At 38.8% G+C, this 19,564-nt stretch overlaps 1 protein-coding gene across 5 annotated transcripts in view; it reads right to left on the bottom strand.

Moving 5' to 3' along the window:
* PMS1 (PMS1 homolog 1, mismatch repair system component) overlaps positions 1-19,564 on the bottom strand; it is a 49,898-nt gene that overhangs the window by 20,037 nt on the left and 10,297 nt on the right. For all 5 annotated transcript variants that reach the window (XM_087730208.1, XM_087730209.1, XM_087730207.1 and 2 more), the window contains 5 exons: positions 19,401-19,503; positions 17,601-17,764; positions 6,535-6,651; positions 2,600-2,722; positions 411-554 (listed from right to left, as the gene is read on the bottom strand). In XM_087730208.1, coding sequence (XP_087586334.1) covers positions 411-554; positions 2,600-2,722; positions 6,535-6,651; positions 17,601-17,764; positions 19,401-19,503 — 651 coding nt within the window. The remainder of the gene's footprint in view (positions 1-410; positions 555-2,599; positions 2,723-6,534; positions 6,652-17,600; positions 17,765-19,400; positions 19,504-19,564) is intronic.

Here is a 19,564-nt window from a genome sequence, read left to right as displayed (position 1 = left end):
CCCACCTTAATGTATGCGGTGTTTAAAAAGTGGTTACTTAGTGTAATTATGAAGTTAAGCATGAGATTTATGTAGGGATACACATGATAATTCCATTTAGCTTCTCTCACTATAAATCCATCTGAAAACAAAGTGATACACACATATATCTGACAGTGTAAAAATTAACTTTGAAATCAGCTGGGAAATTAATTTTGAATAATCCTCCACTTAGCCTGTTCAGTACTTTTCAAACAAAACAGTCCTGTAATAAAGGCAAGCTATCGTGTAACTAAAAAAAACCCAACCAAACAAAAAAATCAATCAGTGGCACTGTTTACCTTCGAACATTTCAGTAGTCCCAGAAGCCCTTATTATGCTTACACAAGTAAAAGGTTGACAACTCAAAAAGAGATTAAAACCTTAGTTACCTTATAATGCAGCAAAACTTGAGTTTTATCAGGTGTTAAATTCACATCCACAGCAGAGGCAGGTACAGTAACATTCAAAAAGAAAATGGGATATAAACGAGTACAGTCCTTGTGCGTCCCCAGACTGTAGTACTGTCGAATTAACTACAGATTGAGTTAATAAAGAGATGTCAGTAAAGGCAATAAAACAAACACACAGAAACAAAATTTGACATTATGAAAGCATAACTGGTTTGCTGTTTTTTTTAGGGTTGTTTTTTTTTTTTGTTTTTTTTTTTTAAGTTAAAGGAATGCTAAAAGGGTCCTGTGGGTGTACATGTATGCAGGAATAATTACCAAAAGGGCAGTTATTGGTTGTTTCCACGTCTTCACAGCTAAATTAAAACAAAAAAAAGGAACAAATTCCAAGACAGTAATGGTAGGTACTTTGACCTTCTGAATGAATGTATTGATCACACTTGGAAGAAAAGATATGATAAGCCCAGATTGGACTACAACTCCAATACTTACTTCCTCAATCAACACAAATACTATTATTTATTAGGTTTTTTTAAGAAAATCTACTCATACAGCATGCAACTATACTGCTGTCTCTTTCAGCCAAACTGAAGTCTGTTTGAGAAAGTAGCACTTGCACCACAGACCTACCCTTTTCCCAGAACAGGATTAATTTGTTCTTTTTATTAAGCCAATTATAAAATTTACAGGTTTTCTCAAATTCTACTTGCCCTTACTATTTTCTCTATAATCCTCCCAAAAACTCCTCCAAGAGACTACAAAATTATTTGGTTGTTTCAGAATTTTGGTCTCGTTAACTAGAAGGATCAAATAAAGACTCCTGCATTTCCCTCTAGTATCAGGATCCTTCAACAGACATACATACTGGAGAAAAGAATACGTTAACGAGACAAAAAAAAATTGAAAGTGTAAAAAATGAAGAGCCACTGCAGATTAAATTTTAGTTTTTAAATTAATTTTTAATTCTTAAATATTGTTGAAATAACATTAGACTTATTTAAATATTTTCAAGTTATTTTAACCTTAATATTCCCACAGTCTGTCCTCAGCTGGCACTGAACTGTAGTAATAAGAAGTCCACCAGCAATTCTTCCCCATACATAGCATGGGGATAAAAGTAAGTGATCTATAGCTTGTTTTCCAAATGTATTCTTACAGATGTATTGTTATCCTCACCTGGCCAAAAAAAAACCCAATTAAAAAACTGGACAAAAAAAAAAAAAAAGGCAGTGGAAGACTACCACTTGCACTACTAGAAGAACAGCGCTAAATGAAGGGCAATGCATTTTGCATTTTTACTTTGTATGATGGTACTCTGAATCCCACCTTGAATGTAGGCCTCCGTGCTCTGGTTAAAAAGCTGTCTCTGTCATGCAATTCAAGCTGAGCTTTGAACTCCTGGAAGAACCAGGCACATCAAATACTGCGTGGAGATGGATTAGCCTTACTTGGCACTTAACGTACCAACAGAAGTTCGGGTTTACATCTACGAAGCTTTGCTTGCCAACTGAAGACTACTTCATTGTCTCCACTTTAAAACCTACACGTACACTTTGGCATGAATGTGATTTTCTTTCCTAGGGAGGGCAAGGCTGCTCCAAGTGAGGTGCTGCAAGGTTCAGTAGTGTGAGAAACCCAAGAGTATCAAATTCTGCCTACACAATGCCTAGCTGTAGCCAATGCTGCTGCACTATCACTTTCATTTTTATCCAATGCATACACAAATTTAAAGGGAAAGTACGCTTATTTGCTTGACAAGCCCAGAGCAAGAAGTGGACAAAATCAAAACTTTATTTTCAGAAGAATTCTCTTACAAGAAACTACATAAAGTTCCCTCACAGAAAACTGCACAGGTGTATTTCTGCAGGCTAATACAAAGAAAGAATCAACTAATCTGGTCTCCCTCATAGAGTATCTGAAATTACAATTTTTTAAACAGCTATGAACATAACCTCCAGCTCTGTGGTTGTAAGTGACTGCAGCAAATGGAACAGAACTGAGGCACCAAGGGCATCATACTTGTGGAAGAGGTTTCTGTTGTAAATGCTAGTATCTTCACCTGCAATACTCTAGTTATTTTATGTGGCAAAAAGGTTATAGATTGCATAGGTGTCTCTGTCCTCAAAGAAGTCACATTTCTATTCCTTGAATAAAAAGCTAGAGGATGTTACCTTCAGTATTTCCTTCTGATGAACTGGACGATTATTTATAAAAACGAAACTCCTTTCTGAACTTGAGAGGCTTGTCAAAGAACTGTCTGACTCAGCTTTTGGGAGAAATCCAGACAGATTTATCTGCAATGATAAAACAAATACAGTGCAAAAGTCTTTTAAAGAGAACCCCAAAAAGGTTTTTTTAGAGGTGAGATACTAAAATGAAATTGTACAGGAGTCCAAGTCAGTCAAACGCATGCATTGCTTCTTGAAAGTTATGATACAAAAAAATAAAAGAACTTAAAGAAAAAAAAAAAAAAGAAGAGAAGGATGGGTTTGTATCTATTCTCCTTGATCAATTTATTGAGAAATTTCTCATTTGGACTGTCAGTTGCACCAGGTTTCTGTCTGCAGCTGAGGGCTGCGGAGAACAATGCCAGCCAGCTTTAGGCTTGCTGACTGTAGGGCTGCCAACTTAACCCCTGTACAAGCTAAAGGCACGCACTGCTGCCCGACGTGGTGAAGGCAGCAGTGAACTACCCCCACGGGGAAAGCCCGAAACACGAAATCCCTCCCTTTCTACATGCAGGGTACCTTAAATAGCCTGTCATAGGGCATTTATTCAGGGCACCTAAATTTACCTACACCACCTGTATCCAAATCATCTGACTCTCAAGAGTGCTGAGCACCCACGATTCACAGACCGCAGCAGAACCTGTGAGCACACAGCACTGCCAAGGAGCCTCGGAAAAATCACACAATTTGAGTACCTAACATTAACTCCAAGTTTTAAGATTTTTCTGTTGAGATTCTTTAGCTTAGTTTTTTTTAGGTCAAGAGGAGGCCGATAACTTGTGCTGCCTGTCCCATCACCTCCCCCTCTCCCCCACCAAGCAACTTTGAAACTGTTGGATCGATTTCAATTCAATCTGATGAAGAAGCAGAAATCCCAAAGATATTACATTTCCACAATTTCTGTGATAACTGACAGCTGTTTGGAAAGGAAAGCCTCAAGATAATGACCTTACTGAGGAAAAGGCAATTGTAACTTTTCAAAAGCCAGGATCCATCAGCATGTAAGAACTGACGTGCCAACCAGCCCACATACTGCCCCACACATCGCCCCACTGCCACTTGCCCAAACTAATAGGTGAAGGAACACTGGGGCATCGTGAGGATGGAGATTTTGGGGATACGGGAAAGTCTGGAGAATGTTCTGGTAGCAGGGTGGATCACTGAACACAGAAATCAGACCTTGTTAGCTTTGCTTTTGGCAGAACCGCTTGTATTTACTAAAATCCAAATTATCATGCATTTGAAACGGAATTTAAAATCCCTGGGATTTGGCCTATCCTTCCCATTCATCTACGTCACGCCAGCTATCGGCTCATGTGCTCCCTTATTCCCTCTTGACCTTGTAATAAGCATTCTGTGCTAAAGCTGGAGTGTTCTGGTCAGCAACGTCGCACATAACCAAACACCACTGGTCAAGTAAAAGAGGTGTCAAATATCTGTTGGATGATTATCAGAAAACAACATGCAGCACTTCTAGATTTTATTCTGCAACTTTAGCACATCCTCCCTGAATGTTCCTCCTCTACGCTTCAAGCTCCTTTTCTAATTCCCAAATATTTGTACAAGTCTTTTACTTCAAATAATATTTTTATATACAGACAACATTAAAGCAAAACTGAAAGTCTCTAAATAACTCATTTAAGAAGTTGCCGGATTTAGAAATGGATGACTGCTGTTACTATTTAAAGCCAGGTAGAATATCAGTATGCTCATTAAAAGTTATGCTCATTAAAATTTAGCAACAATTTCTAAAACTAGTCTTAATTATTAGCATCTTCATAAACGAAAAGTATATGAAGTATAAAGACAAAATTACAGAGACTGGAAAATATTACAGAATTTTTGCTTTTAAATTAGATCAACTGTTTTCAAAATTAATACTTTAATAAAAACCAACTCATATACATATTAAAATATATCTGTGTTAAGTGGACAGTCAAATGTCTTTTTTAAGTAGTTATCTTTTTCCCAGTGGCACGTGTATCTGCTAAACTTAACCTCCATAGAAAAATAAGAGAATAGGAAAATTTCCTGTGTGAAAGTTTTCAACCAAAATAGATCCATCCATTTAGGAGACTGGGGATATGAAAAGCCTAGATGCTGTTTTGTACATGTAAAAAGTTGTGTCAATTCTTTATTTTCTTAGTTTTCTTTTTATTTTACAAGTAGCTCCTTGGCATGTTTTGGAGTCAGCTTGAAATGTGTTCTTGTTTCATTCAGCGCTCATAATGGAGATGTTTTGAAGAAGGCCAGTCTTTAAAACCCCTGGATTACTTGTTATAGAAGTTTTAACTCTGCAGTTAATAAAGTACAGCTTATAGAAAGTTGTTTATAGCCAGATTAATTTTGTGTTCAGAGTAGACTTTGCAGCAAAGGAGTATGAAGCTACATAGTGAACAAGTAGGAAACGAAAACAATTAAAGAGCTGCCCTCTGGTCTGCGTACCGAATGAGGCATGGACCTAATGGGAAGGAAAAAAGCAGCATATGCCTTGTCATTAAATACCTACGCTAAAACCTGCACACAAGGGAGAAAGAGTTACACAGGCACCCTTAATTCTGTCATTTCATAGTGTTTTGCTGCTTAATTTAGAAATGTCCATGGTTTCTGAATGTAGATTTGTGTGTGAGCAATACGCGTGGATCACTTATACACCTATAAATGATGCACGTGGTATTTTACACACTATTTAGAGACAGAGAGAGAGATGGAATGTTCCCCAACTTCTATTCAAGGAATATGGATGCCTCATGATATAGCAGAGAGGTAATGTGAGAACCTGAGTGCCTCCTTCAAGCTAGTCCTTTCTAAATACCCCCATGTCTTCCCTTTGGAGCCCCCTGCACTTGCCCTGTGGTGCACATCCAATGCATTCAGGTAAGAATGACTCCGGATGTTCTGTTCAGACATAAGCAACTAAAACTTTGTAAACTACAAGAAGCAACTTTGCTTTTTTCCCCTAATTTCCCTGCATAATACAAGCATTCTGACAAACTCAAGATTTAAGCCTGAATAATGCTATTAAACTTTAATACATACCCATACATATTCACTTTATTAAAGACTGAATAATGCTATTAAACACGACTTACCATGCTGCATTCAGCATGGTAAGTCATGTTTAATAGCCACTCTGACTTTACCGATAGTGATTCATCTCATCTATGTGACTGGTCAAGATTTATTACTACAAGGTACAGGAAAATGCAACTTTGAAGGATCAGCAGTAGCAAGATTCCCCTTTCTAAGAATGTGTCCAACAAAAATGGAAGCAGAGTAAAAAAATTTTTGACAATATTAGACAAAGGAGAATATCATGGGGAATTCCCTCAATTTCAACATGGGCATAGAAAGCCAAGTGCACTGAATTTTTTGAAAACTAACTAGTATTTCCTTGAAATATATGTTTTATGGAAATTTTGCATAAGTTGCCTTTTAAGTATGCATTTCTTTTGCCACTCAGGTACCCCTCACTGAAATTGAGGGGGTATTCTTTAGCGTTTAAGGCTAGGAGGCCAAGAGGATGAGAACGATATAAATGCTTAGATACTAATGAGAGCACAACCTGCCTGTGGGCCAGGAATCCCAACTTAGACAGCTCTGAGCAATCAGCAATTCTGCATTTGTCATCACAACTGTTTTTACTGCCATTTGATCAGTGCCACATGAGTCCCGACTAGATGATTCTTGGAGTGGATTTTCAGTCACCAAACCAATTAATTTTACAGAGAGGACAGTAATAGAATCAAATGCATTAATCAGACGTCCATCTGGAGATAATATTCTCTTTTTCAAAGTCTCATTCTTTTTGAATATTGGTTTAGCTCTCTTCATTGACAGGCTTTAAGTGGATTTGGGAGAAGGAAGTTTAAACTCACCTCAGGATCTTCACAGCAGTGTTGAAAAGGTACCATACTGCCCATAACGGCTGTTCCCAGAACTGACATACAGGCCATTTTGTGATCTGACACCCTGGTCTTCTGCCAAATAACTGCCTGAAACAAATGGCACAGAGTCAAATTTTTGACATTATATTTGTTGAACTCAAGTCATGTCTACGAACATGCATATGCAACTGCACACATACTGTATATGTAACATTCTGTACTTTGACCCTCTTACATTCACAACTTTCAGTGTTAACACACACGATATGGTACTTTTGGCCATGTCCTCTCATATTGTATTACTTATTTAGACTCATAGCGATTGGAAAATTAAGCAAAACTTGTATTTATGGATGTTACATGGCTAATCTGGACTTCTGCACCTGAAATAACTGTTAAAAACAGATCAATAAAAATACTGCTTCTCCTCTTAGATATATAGCAGTAGTAGGCTTTGTGTTTTTACCAAGCATATAAATTGAGGGTTTATGACATGTCTCTGGCACGATGATCAACATTTGAAGGTGGGCACTGCAATGCTTATGGTACTTACACTCCAGACATAGGCCATTTTGGTAGAGATCAGGCTATTAGATGTCCATTCATATCTCTTATCTGGATACTCTAGGTCTACGACAAGCCTGCTATTTAGAAGGGAAAGCAGTTTCTAAGGAAATATTTATAAGGAAAGCAGTTGTTTGTCTAATGAAAACTTTGGAAAAGTTAGAAGAATAAAAGAATATCTCCTCTATTAGCTACATATCTTGCAATACTATTGCAAAGACTTAATACATACAGTAAGGCAGTACGAACTGCAACTTGCATCAGAAGTTACCTGTCAAGTCCACTTACATATACAGAAAGTATTAGCTACTTTGGGAGGTGAAATTTTGTCTCTCACTAACGAGAAGTCCTGTACTAAACAGCCACAAATTTAACTCTGAATCTGCTGACTTTTATTGCTGTGTATCAACAACAAAAAAATTTCGCTTAGTTGGCTTTCTACTTCTAGGCAACTGAGACTGCTAGATTCACATCCAGTTTATAACTATTTCTGTCACTGTTAGCTGACTGAGTGTATTTCAACGTGCAACATTCAAACACAAAAGGAAAAAAAACCGCAGCAAGTTGCACTGTTACAGTGCTGTTTAAAGCTGATGTTTTAAATAGGTGCTAGGTGTCCAATAAATCCAAAATGAGTTCACAGTATTCTGGTACAGGATGTTATGTGAAAGCACGGTGAGTGAGCAAAGAATACACATGCACCCATCTCAAGAAATGCAATACATAGCCTTAAAATTCCACCTGTCCAGTGGGATATTTGCTGGCCTTGAGGGGTAAATTCCACGGAAGAACACGGTGCTCCTGTAAAATGATATTCCCTTCCCACAGGACAGGTGGAATTGTAAAGCTTTGAGACTGTTGAAGCTAAAACGATTCCCCAAATCTTTAATTTTCCATTTCCATGTGAACTCTGCAGCATTTATGAAGTGGGGCTTTTTAGTCCTGCCTAACTCACCTCCTAGACAGCAGCCTGACAGCCCTTTGCACATGTTGGATCACAGCTCAGTCATCCTACTGTAAGCACGAACCCCTCAAACATAAAGGACAATTTACGTCAGGGAGGGCAGCGAATACAAAAAGGGGAGAAGGAGAAACAAGCAAGCAGAGCCACGAGCTGAGCGTCCACAGCTCTGGCAGCGAGAGTCCCCACCGTGCTTCAGCCGCAGGCGGTGGCAAAGGACAGCCCGGGGCTGCCCAAAGCATGCTGCCTCTCTCTCAGCCTCTCTCCTCTACACCTGCTGTAAATCTCCTCAAAGACATTTAGGAGTGATGAAAGAATTTGTCCTCTTCTTTAGAGCTCCCCTTATAAAACATATCCTGTGCTGCTTCTATTTTAAAATTGATTACTTAAAATGGAAACACAAAGTGCCAAGCAATTTTTTCTTTACTGGATATATTTTAAATTAAATGCATGTGACCAAACTGCGAAAGACACTTGTTACATGACTAATATAAACATCATGCTGCTTATTTTAGGTTATACTAGTGTGATGCCACAGGTACAGATATAAATCTTAGCTGCTGATTAATGCAAGGTTATTACACTGCTTGACCTGCTAAATGGCTGATACTCAGGACTGTGAAAAGATCATTTCAGTAAGGTTGTTTTAAGAAAGCTGTGGAAAATGAGGACTTATTAAATGCAAACTTGCTAAAAGTAGATACTGTTAATAAGCTCAGGGGGTAATTTTTAACTAGTCATATATTTATCAGATATTAATACTCAGAACAACAGACAAAATTTTAGGAACTAGTTACCACTGCAGGTTAAATTAAAGCCTACATACTAAAGAGGCCAGGCAACTCCTAAATTTCTATACTATATGAACACAGAATAGATTGCATGTTCATTTTTAGCCGTGACTGCATATTATGAAGCAACAACATAGGAATACCTAGTAATTTAAAGAAAATTATTTTTCTAGATTCTCCAGATATATCAACAGGCATTAAAAAAATCCACAAAGAAACAATGCCTGTTCCATTTCATTTATTTTAGAAAGTGCCTGTTTCCATGAGGTTCCTATGATACCCTATTTTTTTAACCTTGCTTATACCCTTTAGTTTAGCTAAAAATACACACCCACACACACCCCCCATATTTTTTTTCTAGGTCATATAAAGCGGGTGCTCAGGATGAGCCAAGGAAGAATCTGACTCTAGTCAGTATGATGACACTGCAGAAACAGCCTACTCAAAGATATATTATTACATATAGTCCATCTTAGGTTTTGCTAGAGCTAGCCAAATATATCCCACCTCCCTCCTTGTTTCATTGAAGGGGATTACATGATCTAGATGTCACAAAATGTCATAACGTATATAAAATCTATTGCACATATACAGAAGATAAATATGTGTGTGTGTGTGTGTGTGTGTGCGTGTCTGTGTGTATTTCTCCACCCCCATCCAGCCCTAAGACATATGCATAGGCATACTTTTGTGGAGGATGACAACGTACATGCACGCATGGAGCAGGCATCTCTGTTATTTCAGGATGTATACACATTGCCCAGAAGGATTCCTTGAAAAATGTGTAAAGAGTGGAGAAAGAGTATGCAACCTTTTCCCGCTGGGGTCCCTGGTATATGGCACTAAGGAGAATAAGAGCTGCTCATTATTTGTCTCCTCAAAGACACCAAGGAATGACAGCGAAAAAATGCAGCCACTCCTCATCCCTAACTATCCTTCATATTTTAGAACTCCTACCAGCAGCCACAGTGGTTTGCAATCACAGACAAAAGAAAAAAATCTTAATGAGACCTGGGGACTTGATGCTATTGCTGACCATAGCTATTTCAGTGCAACTATGATTCTATGAGTGAAACAGATTCATCCCATTTACCATATTACTACATAATGGCAGTAACTTAACCAAGTGGACTTTTACTACCCAGATACATCTATTTTCTTTATTTATTTTGTGACAATCATTGTGTTATTTATTCCGTAATAAAGTTGGAGGGTGTAAAAGTCTAGTAGAGCAAGCACTGTATATAACATGAGTTAGCTCTGTAAAAGAGAACTGTATTTCACAGTCTCTCTAATTTTGTTTTACATGCTTCAAAAATCCTGTCACCCTGGTATCTGAGATCTCACTGCAGATGGTTAACTCTTTGGGCCAGTATGTTCCTTAGCTTTCCTGACTTAAAACGTATTATTATTTATTAGGCTCCAACAAAACTGAGAACATCGCTGCCTACCCGTTGAAGAGGGCATACAAACAGGAACAAAGCCAGGCAGGAGTACCAAAAGTTTGAATTCAGCCAAAGGGAAACAAAAAGACATCACCTTGTACAATGTGTATTACCTCTTTTGCTTATGATGCACAGACACCTAGCTGTGAGGGCTGGCATGTTCTCTACAGTGGAAGAAAACCTATCAGCTAAGATCAAGAAGACACCAAGATAAAGTCTCAACCACATTCTTTAAAATCCCAGCCTTGAAAAGCGTTGACATTGTTTATCAGCTCCATGAGATAACTGGCATCCTGTTTCAACACCAATGGTAAGTTACCTTACTAAAAGAGAGCTCTTGCATAATCTTCCCTTGAAAACAGAAATCACAGCAGTTTTTCAGTTTAGCATAAAGAAAAATAATGCAACTCTCTACATAATCATAACTATTTTCCCATATATTTTATACTTGTCCCTGAGTTGTCCCATCCACTTCACAAGCGATGGTGGGACAACTACCAGCAGTAGTATGCAATAGAGAAACTCAAGGCTCCATTTTTCCCCTCATCAGATGCAGATGACATACCTATCTATCCCATGGGCATCAGCCATTACAGTTATCAAGGGCACTTGTTGAAAGACAGTAATGTTCCACGGCACTGTTCATCCCACAAATTCTGAAGTATTTCCTGCTCAGATTTCACTTTTGTGATATGAGAGCACCCTCTCAAAGAAGAGGCTTTCTTGGGCATCACGCAGTGGAGAAATGCTTGGATTTGGGAGCTGGAAAGTAACTTAGGAGAGGAGCTAAGAGATAGTACAAGGAGCCAGGACCTTCAGCTGGTAACACATCTTCAGAGCCTTTCAGGAATTACAAGGACTATAAAGAGAGTTTTAAGGTTTTTGGCTGCTTTAATCATACATGTTCAACTGTGGGTGTTTGGAGAAATTCCACTTCATAGCAGAAGGAAAAAAAAAAAACAACCAAATAAAACCTCCCAAACAATTAAACTGCTATAAAAAAACCACACAGTTTCTAATTCCAAACTGTCATTCAGAGGATGTACATCATTACAGTGAATTCCACTTAAAAAAAGGAGATCTAAAAGCCTTTTGTAAAATAGCGGTTACCAAAAGTAACAGAGAACATACTTAACTGACAAAGTGCATTGGTAAGGAAGAGGGGAAAACTCCCAGGAGGCTTTGGAAACATCCTTTTTCTGCTAACTTTTTTAAGTGTACAAAGTAAGTGTGAAAGCCTTGCAAGAGCTAAAGGCACATCTCAGTATCTGCAACACACACTGCATATGTGAAACAGTAATTGTTTTGAGATTTCAGACATATACTGTGCTGTCGTTTGAAAAAAGTGATGGATGAGAAACTGGAAACCTCAAGGAATTAGTAATAGGATATAAAGCATTTCACCTCTAGGTCACCAGTTCAAATTCAACCAGGTTGGTAGTGACCAAAAGTAGTTACCATCTGGCAGCTGTTCTCTGGCTGATGTAAATTGAGTTGAGGGTCTCAGCGCATTTCCTAGTGGACAGGTGTCCTCATCACAAAAAAACACCATAATTAACTCTCTGTTTGGCTTTCTCAGCAAGGCCACTGTACAACGAATGGAAGTAAAGACTGAGCTATATTCCAGGTCAGCATGAAAGCATGTTGGCTGCAGAGCACTGCAGATTCTTAATCATAATTCCTCTTTATATTTTAAGACACACAGATTAGGGAGGGACTTAATTTATCATCATTACATTAAATGGAGTAGCCTTTCCAATTCAAGAAAGAGCTCACATGCTGCTCTTTCTGCTCAGTGCAGATTTCTTTTCAACATGCAGCTACGGCAGAGTTTGGAAGCACAATGAATGAATGCAAAGTAAGAGCCCATTATTAAAAAAGGTAAGTTTACCCTAATGCATTATATTCAGCTTGCGTGGCAAGGTTTTGGTAACAGGGGGGCTACAAGGGTGGCTTCTGTCAGAAGATACTAGGAGCTTCCCCGATGTCCAATAGAGCCAATGCCAGCCGGCTCCAAGATGGACCTGCCGCTGGCCAAGGCCGAGCCCATCAGTGATGGTGGTAGCACCTCTGGGATAACGTATTTAAGAAGGGGGGGGGGGGGGGCCGACAACAAAACAAAACTGAGCAATTGCAGCCAGAGAGAGGAGTAAGAATATGTGAGAGGAACAACTCTGCAGACACCAAGGTCAGTGAAGAAGGAGGGGGAGGAGGTGCTCCAGGCACTGGAACACAGATTCCGTGGTGAAAACCATGGTGAGGCAGGCTGTCCCCCTGCAGCCCATGGAAGTTAAGTGGTGGAGCAGATATCCACCTGCAGCCTGTGGAGGACCCCACGCTGGAGCAGGTGGATGCCCAAAGGAGGCTGTGACCCTGTAGGAAGCCCGCACTGGAGCAGGTTTGCTGGCAGGACTTGTGACCCCGTGGAAGGGACCCATGCTGGAGCAGTTCGTGAAGAACTGCACGCTGTGGGAAGGACTCACGATATAGAAGTTCATGGAGGACTGTCTTCCAAGGGAGGGACCTCATGCTGGAGCAGGAGAAGAGTGTGAGGAGTCCTCCCCCTGAAGAGGAAGGAGCAGCAGAGACAACGTGTGATGAACTGACCGCAACCCTCATTCCCTGTCCCCCTGTGCCGCTCGGGGGGAAGAGGTACAGAAAATCAGGAGTGAAGTTGAGCCCAGGAAGAAGGGAGGGGTGGGGAGAAGGTGTCTTAAGATTTAATTTTTTTTTCTCATTATCCTACTCTGATTTGATTGGTAATAAATTAAACTAATTTCCCCACGTCAAGTTTGTTTTGTCCATGACAGTAATTGGTGAGTGATCTCTCCCTGTCCTTATCTCGACCCACGAGCCTTTTGTTATATTTTCTCTCCCCTGTTCAGTTGAGGAGGGGACTGAGAGAGCAGCTTTGGTGGGCACCTGGCATCCAGTCAGGGTCAATGTCAACCCACCACATACACTTACTCTGTCTTAAAAAACACACACTTATTACAGAGGACTCAGACACAGAAAACAAACTGGTTTTGTACTATTGGATACAGACTGTAGATTGAGATTATCCAACTTTGGAAATACAATGAGACTTACTGTAAAGAAAAAAAATGAAGATGACGTCCTTCAGGTCAACCACAACCACAAAGGGCGTTTGGGGAAGAATAGCATCCACAGTTACAATAATAGCTTTAAAATGGACCTCTTGCATCCAGAAGTTCTGACCCATGTCTCTCTCAAGAAACAAACAGGACACTGTTCTAGGCAGAATTGTGTGTGACCAAGGCTTCAAAATATCATGCATGAAAAATACTAGAAAAAAATATTCTATTATGCAGATTTTTCCTCAACAGGAACTGGAAAATTTATTGAGTCCACTTATGGCCCACCTGCGCTTCGCACAAGACATGGGACAAGTTGGGTATGGTATGACCTGCTGATAGGCACCATCTAAACCACCTGTTCCTGTAATTTGTTCAGCCCTATTACATCTGAAATTGTTAAAACAGCTATAGTTATCATGTGTCCTCTCTCATTTTGGTGTTCATGGAATAAAGGCAACTAGGACAGCATTAAAGTATTCCATATCATCAGCCTTTCAACACACAAAGGCATTTCTTCAACATCAGTGACTCGTAAGACTGAGTCAAGGGCTACTGCTGTTAAACAGTGAAGTGTGAAAACTGTTGTTCCAGGGAAAAGCCCTGCTCCACCTCGGGTAAAATACAGCCAGAGCTCATACGTGGCTGCAACATGGCATTTTGGGCTGAAGAGTTTGACACGGTTTAAGCGGTAGCTGACTTTGGAATGTTCTTAGCACGCCTTCAGATAATGTTAACTTTAAATAAACTTGCTGAATACTCATGTAAATTATTTCCATTTGGCTGTCTCATTATTCAATATGCTTTCAAGGAACATGGTGATGAAAGAAGAAAAATACCTCTTTCTAACATAACCATACTGGCAAGAGGATCAACATTATCAGTATTCAAAGAATGTCTTGGCAGGATAAACCTTCATAAAAAGAAGGAGCACTAGCTAATCCAAGTCGTCAAAATAGCAATAGTACTTCAAGGGTCGATCTGCAAAGTGATTCGTTATTTATTGCTAATGCAAACAAAACATTGAGCAGAAAGAGCAATTGAGTATTTCCTATCTCAGAAATCCACTGACGGAGAGTACACAATAAATGAACCCTAGGATGACTGATAAAAGAATATCTGTTTTCTTACTTACTAGAAAACAACCCAAAGGCAGGAAGAGCATTGTAGTTCTTCACAGAAATCAGACACTTAATGGTAATATTTTCCAAACTAACACAGATATGAAATGTGGCACAATAACAAGAAAAACATCTGAAAATTTCATTCAGAAGCACAAGACATACACCTTTAAAAAAGAACATGGTGGAAATAAAACATGCAGTGTATTGTGCATCCTAAAAATATATATACATTGAACAGCTCAACAAGAGGCCCAACTTGTCAAAATAAGTTTCTGCTAGAATCAATTGGCAACCATTTTCAGATGCCTAACCTCACACACTTCTATGAAAGTTTCAGCCTCATTACATTCTTCCTCGGTAATGCTAGGGCTATGCTTTCTTCCATTTTCCTTCCATTTCTTATAAAACACATGACTTTAAAGGCTGTTTGGATTATTTTTTTTTTACATGTACTGGTTTTGTCATTTATTTTCAAGATTTCTTTGAAATACACTTTCACTTACACTTTTTTCACTTACTACCCTTTCTACTCTTTCGACCCACCTTTCCTCGTCTCCTTCTGTAATGCCTCATCTCTGCTACCTTCTTGCTCTTTTAAGCCTCGGAACCTGATCTTTCTCCTGACATGTATCTTCTTCCATTGCAACAGAAAGTATTGGCTCAGCCTCAAGAATTTGGGATTCTAGGAACTCCTCTGAATAATTGCACATACAATTTTTTTTAAACTAATATATAATCTATGAGCTATACAAAAGTAAAGCCATTTTAAGAAGCTCATTCTTTCTCCTAGTACATTTCAAACAGAAATATAACAGCCACCACAAAGAACAAAAAAAAAACAAACCCAAAAAAACCCCACCACAGACAACCCTATTCAGTAGAGTATTATTCTAGCACAGATATACTGTAGTATCATTATAGGAAAAACACCTTCTGATCTGAATTAATAATTTTAATGACAATAATACTTAGCATCTGAAGGAAAAAGAACTAATGAATATTCATGTTATGTGATATTATGGTAAAATGGATGCATGCAGACCTGCTGAAAGTATTATGCATTGGAATTTCAGAATTTCAAATTTCTTAAAAGGTGTGATGCAATAGGTAATTTTTTATTTTGCAAGGAATGACAACAGCAGTAGAAACACAGGAACCTGCGTTCAAAGTTTTTAACATTTTCAGACTATTTTAAAGCATTTACATATGCACAGAGACAGACTACACTTTCTGTACGATTTCTTAAGCCTTTAATTTTCCCTGCTCAGCAATAGCTACTGAGCGACCTCTTGTGTTGACACGTCTGAGCAGCTTCTTACTTGTTTTCTTATTTTCTAAATAAGTTAAATGAACATAAGGCCAGCAGTGCACAATGAAGGGCCCAAAAAATCAGCACCATCTCTGTCATTACAATGAATAATACTGCCTGCAGATAGCATGTGTACTGATTTATTTTACCTACTCAAATTGTGTATTGAAGAATTTACCTCTGAAGCTAATAGGACAGGTAGTCAAAAACAACGTGCAATTGCTACTATCATGCCGCTCTCCACATCATTTTTACAGTAAGTATTGTGAAAAAGACATGTGATCAACTTCTTGCACATTACTGCCATTGTATTAAAATAAGCACAAAAAAAAGAAAATCAAGATATGTAATAGTCTAATCAAAGGGTATCATATCAAAATACCATAAAAAAATTATTTGCAACTTGTCAGAGGGCAAAAATAAACCACCAATAAAGGACAAAATTAGTTTTATTAACCAACATTTAAGACCAATACTGTGAACCACTGCTAGATATGTCAAGGAGCTTAACACAATCTAAGAAGTACACACCCCTGAGATCTCTGGTTTCAAACTTTCTGTAGTCCCAATGAAATAGGACTGAAAGTAGCCATGCTTTCTCAGCTTTGGAATACTAATTCTGTAGCCACAAGGCTGGCTTTTGTTTTTCACAGTATCTACACTTTGATATTTAGGAATACATACATAAATATAATCAGAGCATGTTATACAACTCCAGAAAAGGATGGGCAATCTGTTGTTATTTCAAGAAAGCACGGTGTCATTCATCATTTGCGCTGAAAAGGAACTGAATTGTGGATGTTTGGTTCATCGAGTAACTCATCAAAATTGCTCAATGAACAGGCCAAATAGCAAGATCAACAAACAAAATTATTTTAGAACAGAAAAAGAATTGCTATGGGGTCTGGCCACGAGATGTCACCCTCTACTTTGTGGCAACTCGGAAATTCTTTAGTGCAGCTTTTTTCTCAGAGGTGCCAAAACCAGGAGTACAGCCAATAAAATTAACTATGTTAAATTGGGGTCAGGTAAAGGGGAACTGCTCAATATGTCATTTCTGTAGCTGTGTTGTAAAATTACTGTTCAGTATGCTGTGAAGTCAAAGTAGCCTCCAAACAGCCTCTGAATCCATTCTCCCAAGCCTAAACAAAGAACAACTACCTCAACCTGAAGCCTGCTGTTATAACAGACGTTACTCTTACTTACACCAATGTAGCAAATCCTTTTGAATTTTTTACCCCTTTTTAAATAAAAGCATCATCATGTATTAAGCTCTTATGACTCAGCAAACAGCAAGCTACCTGTATGTGCTATAATGTCTATCCAGATAGACAACCTAATGAAATAAGTTTTGCAAGTTTTTTCAGTTGGCTTAGGTTAACACTTGATCAGGCCCTGTGGCCTAGTAAGGTCTCACCGCTTCGTTCTGCAGAACACCACCACCACCTTTACTAACCACTAGCATGTAAAATCATTCTTATACTACTAGCATGTAAAATAATTTTTGTACTTCATGTATCTAACCAGACACTTGTTGGAGCAGATGAAAAGGTAGATCTGAGCCTGAGTTTTAGAAGTTTAGGATCAAAATCTGTCACCATCATAAATACACATCTATGAAGGGAAGAAATAAGGGGAAGTTCAAAACAAACCTATGATGAAAGAAAATTCCTAGGAATGAAAGACTTCATGTAAGTATTAGATGAACTGCATAAATTCATCAGAAACTGATCCTTAAGATAGCTGATAGAGAAAAACCCATTATTACCTTATTATGTGTTAAGGTTATCCTCAGGTCTGGCTTTATGATACCATATGCTGTCAGCAGATCTTGGACTTTTTTCAGTTCTTCCTTACATTTTCTATTTGTTGAGTAAAACTGCTTCCTTACAGGAAGATTCTTAAACAACTTTAAGACTGTTACTGTAGTACCTGCAAGCAGGTGACAAAAACCAAGTAGAAATTACACTGAAAGCATGCCACTGACTGGGTATTGAGGAAACTTTTTTACTTGAAGAGACCTGTCTGTATGCTGCTGCATACAAAATAAACCCTAGTAACACTAAATTAGATTATATTAGCATGAGAAGAAATATAACAAATTAGCAGTCATCCTCCCCCAAAAAGTACCTATAGACCTCAAGAGCTGTGATTCCCCTCCTTTATTTAGAGTTAGGATTGCAACATTAAGCTTTCTTTCGTACACACCGACAACAGCGAGAATCAGCACTAAATAAAGCTGAAGACTCTTTCAGTGCATATTAAGTTAACTTTCATTAGTAAAATGATTAACAGACTAGTAATCTAATCAGACACATCTGGAGGCAAAGGAACACTGAGCTCAATTAAGGCCCTTCACAAGCATTTGCTTTGGGGTAGTACATGAAGAGCCTGATACCTCTGTTCAAGGCAAAGTACCTAGTAAGAGGAGGAATATTCATCTACCAACACAATCACATGAATTTGTAGTCTGTAAGGATATTGCAAAGTATTAAATACATGTTGCGGAATTCAGTCAATCATTCAACAGTTTTGACAGAAGACAAGGCAACACAACCCACAGGCTTTCCAGACGTGGAAAATACTACAGCCTAAATCTTAAAAGGAGTCCCTGGTTAAAATTAGCTAAAATTAGAGTTCTCAGCTTCAGCTCTTTCTTCAGGATTTGCCCATTGACTAGTCCTTGGCAGCTTCTTCTGGCTTAATGGCTCCCTGCGGCCAGTTAGCACTGAGGGGGAAGGGAGCCGGGTCAGCAGTCAGCTCCCTGTTGGGTGTATGAGCACTGCAGCCAGCTGGGGGGCAGCCTGTGGGCACAATATTGACAAGCAGCCACTGCTGCTCAGCTAGGAAAAGGTAAGCTTTATGGAAGAGCTGCAACTGCTTCCTCAGGAGCCCATCCTTGTCACAAGAAAGGAGCAAACCTCTTCTCTTCTGGGAATACACACCGGCTGCAGTGTGAATGTGTGGACACAGTGTGGTCTTTTAATGGTCCTTGCTGAGCAACAATTAGCTGAGCAGAGCAAAAAGTAGAACAGATGCTATGCCAAACCTACACCACGGCCGAACCACCAAGGCCCCCTCTGAGGTGAGGGCAACCTTTTATCTTCCACACAAACACACAGAAGGATTTCTAGTGACAGGTTAGAAAGAACTGTGACTTTGCCTGGTCCTACAGCAGGGCAACTCTTCCTCCTCTATCCAAGGATTTTGCTACATACAGAAACATTATTTTGGTCCTGAACAAATCTTTCATATGCTTATATAGTGTCTGCCTGGACCTGGGGCATTGAATTTTTATAGCTTTTATTTTCGCTGTCAGCTTGAAGAAGTGAGTCAGAGAAGGAGAAACTAGTTTATAATTACTATCTAAAGCAACTTCCAAGACACATTATTTCTTAGGATAACAACACACTCTCAGTTGACAGACATAAGGCAAGAAATGTTTACAGCTGCAAAGATTTCACACTCAGCCTTCAAGTACAGAACAAGTATTTCAACACCAAATAGAGCCCTAGAGAAACATAAAATACTTCTGTCACAGTGCAACACCAGAACAATGATATCCTACCTTGCCCAAGATGGGAAGGCTTTTTAGAAGTTACATGCCCATTGCTATCCAAAGCATACTGAGTGCTGAAATCATCAGCTTCTGTCTTTGTTGTGATCAAAACCTGAAAAGAGTAATTTAAAAAAAAAAAAAAAAAAAAAATCACATTTATCAAGGATTTACAA

Source organism: Nipponia nippon, unplaced genomic scaffold (assembly GCF_047370975.1).
Source record: "Nipponia nippon isolate SJK-2023a ecotype South Korea unplaced genomic scaffold, ASM4737097v1 scaffold_5, whole genome shotgun sequence".
Classification (NCBI taxonomy): Eukaryota; Metazoa; Chordata; class Aves; order Pelecaniformes; family Threskiornithidae; genus Nipponia; species Nipponia nippon.
This window is presented reverse-complemented; position numbering and strand designations above follow the sequence as displayed.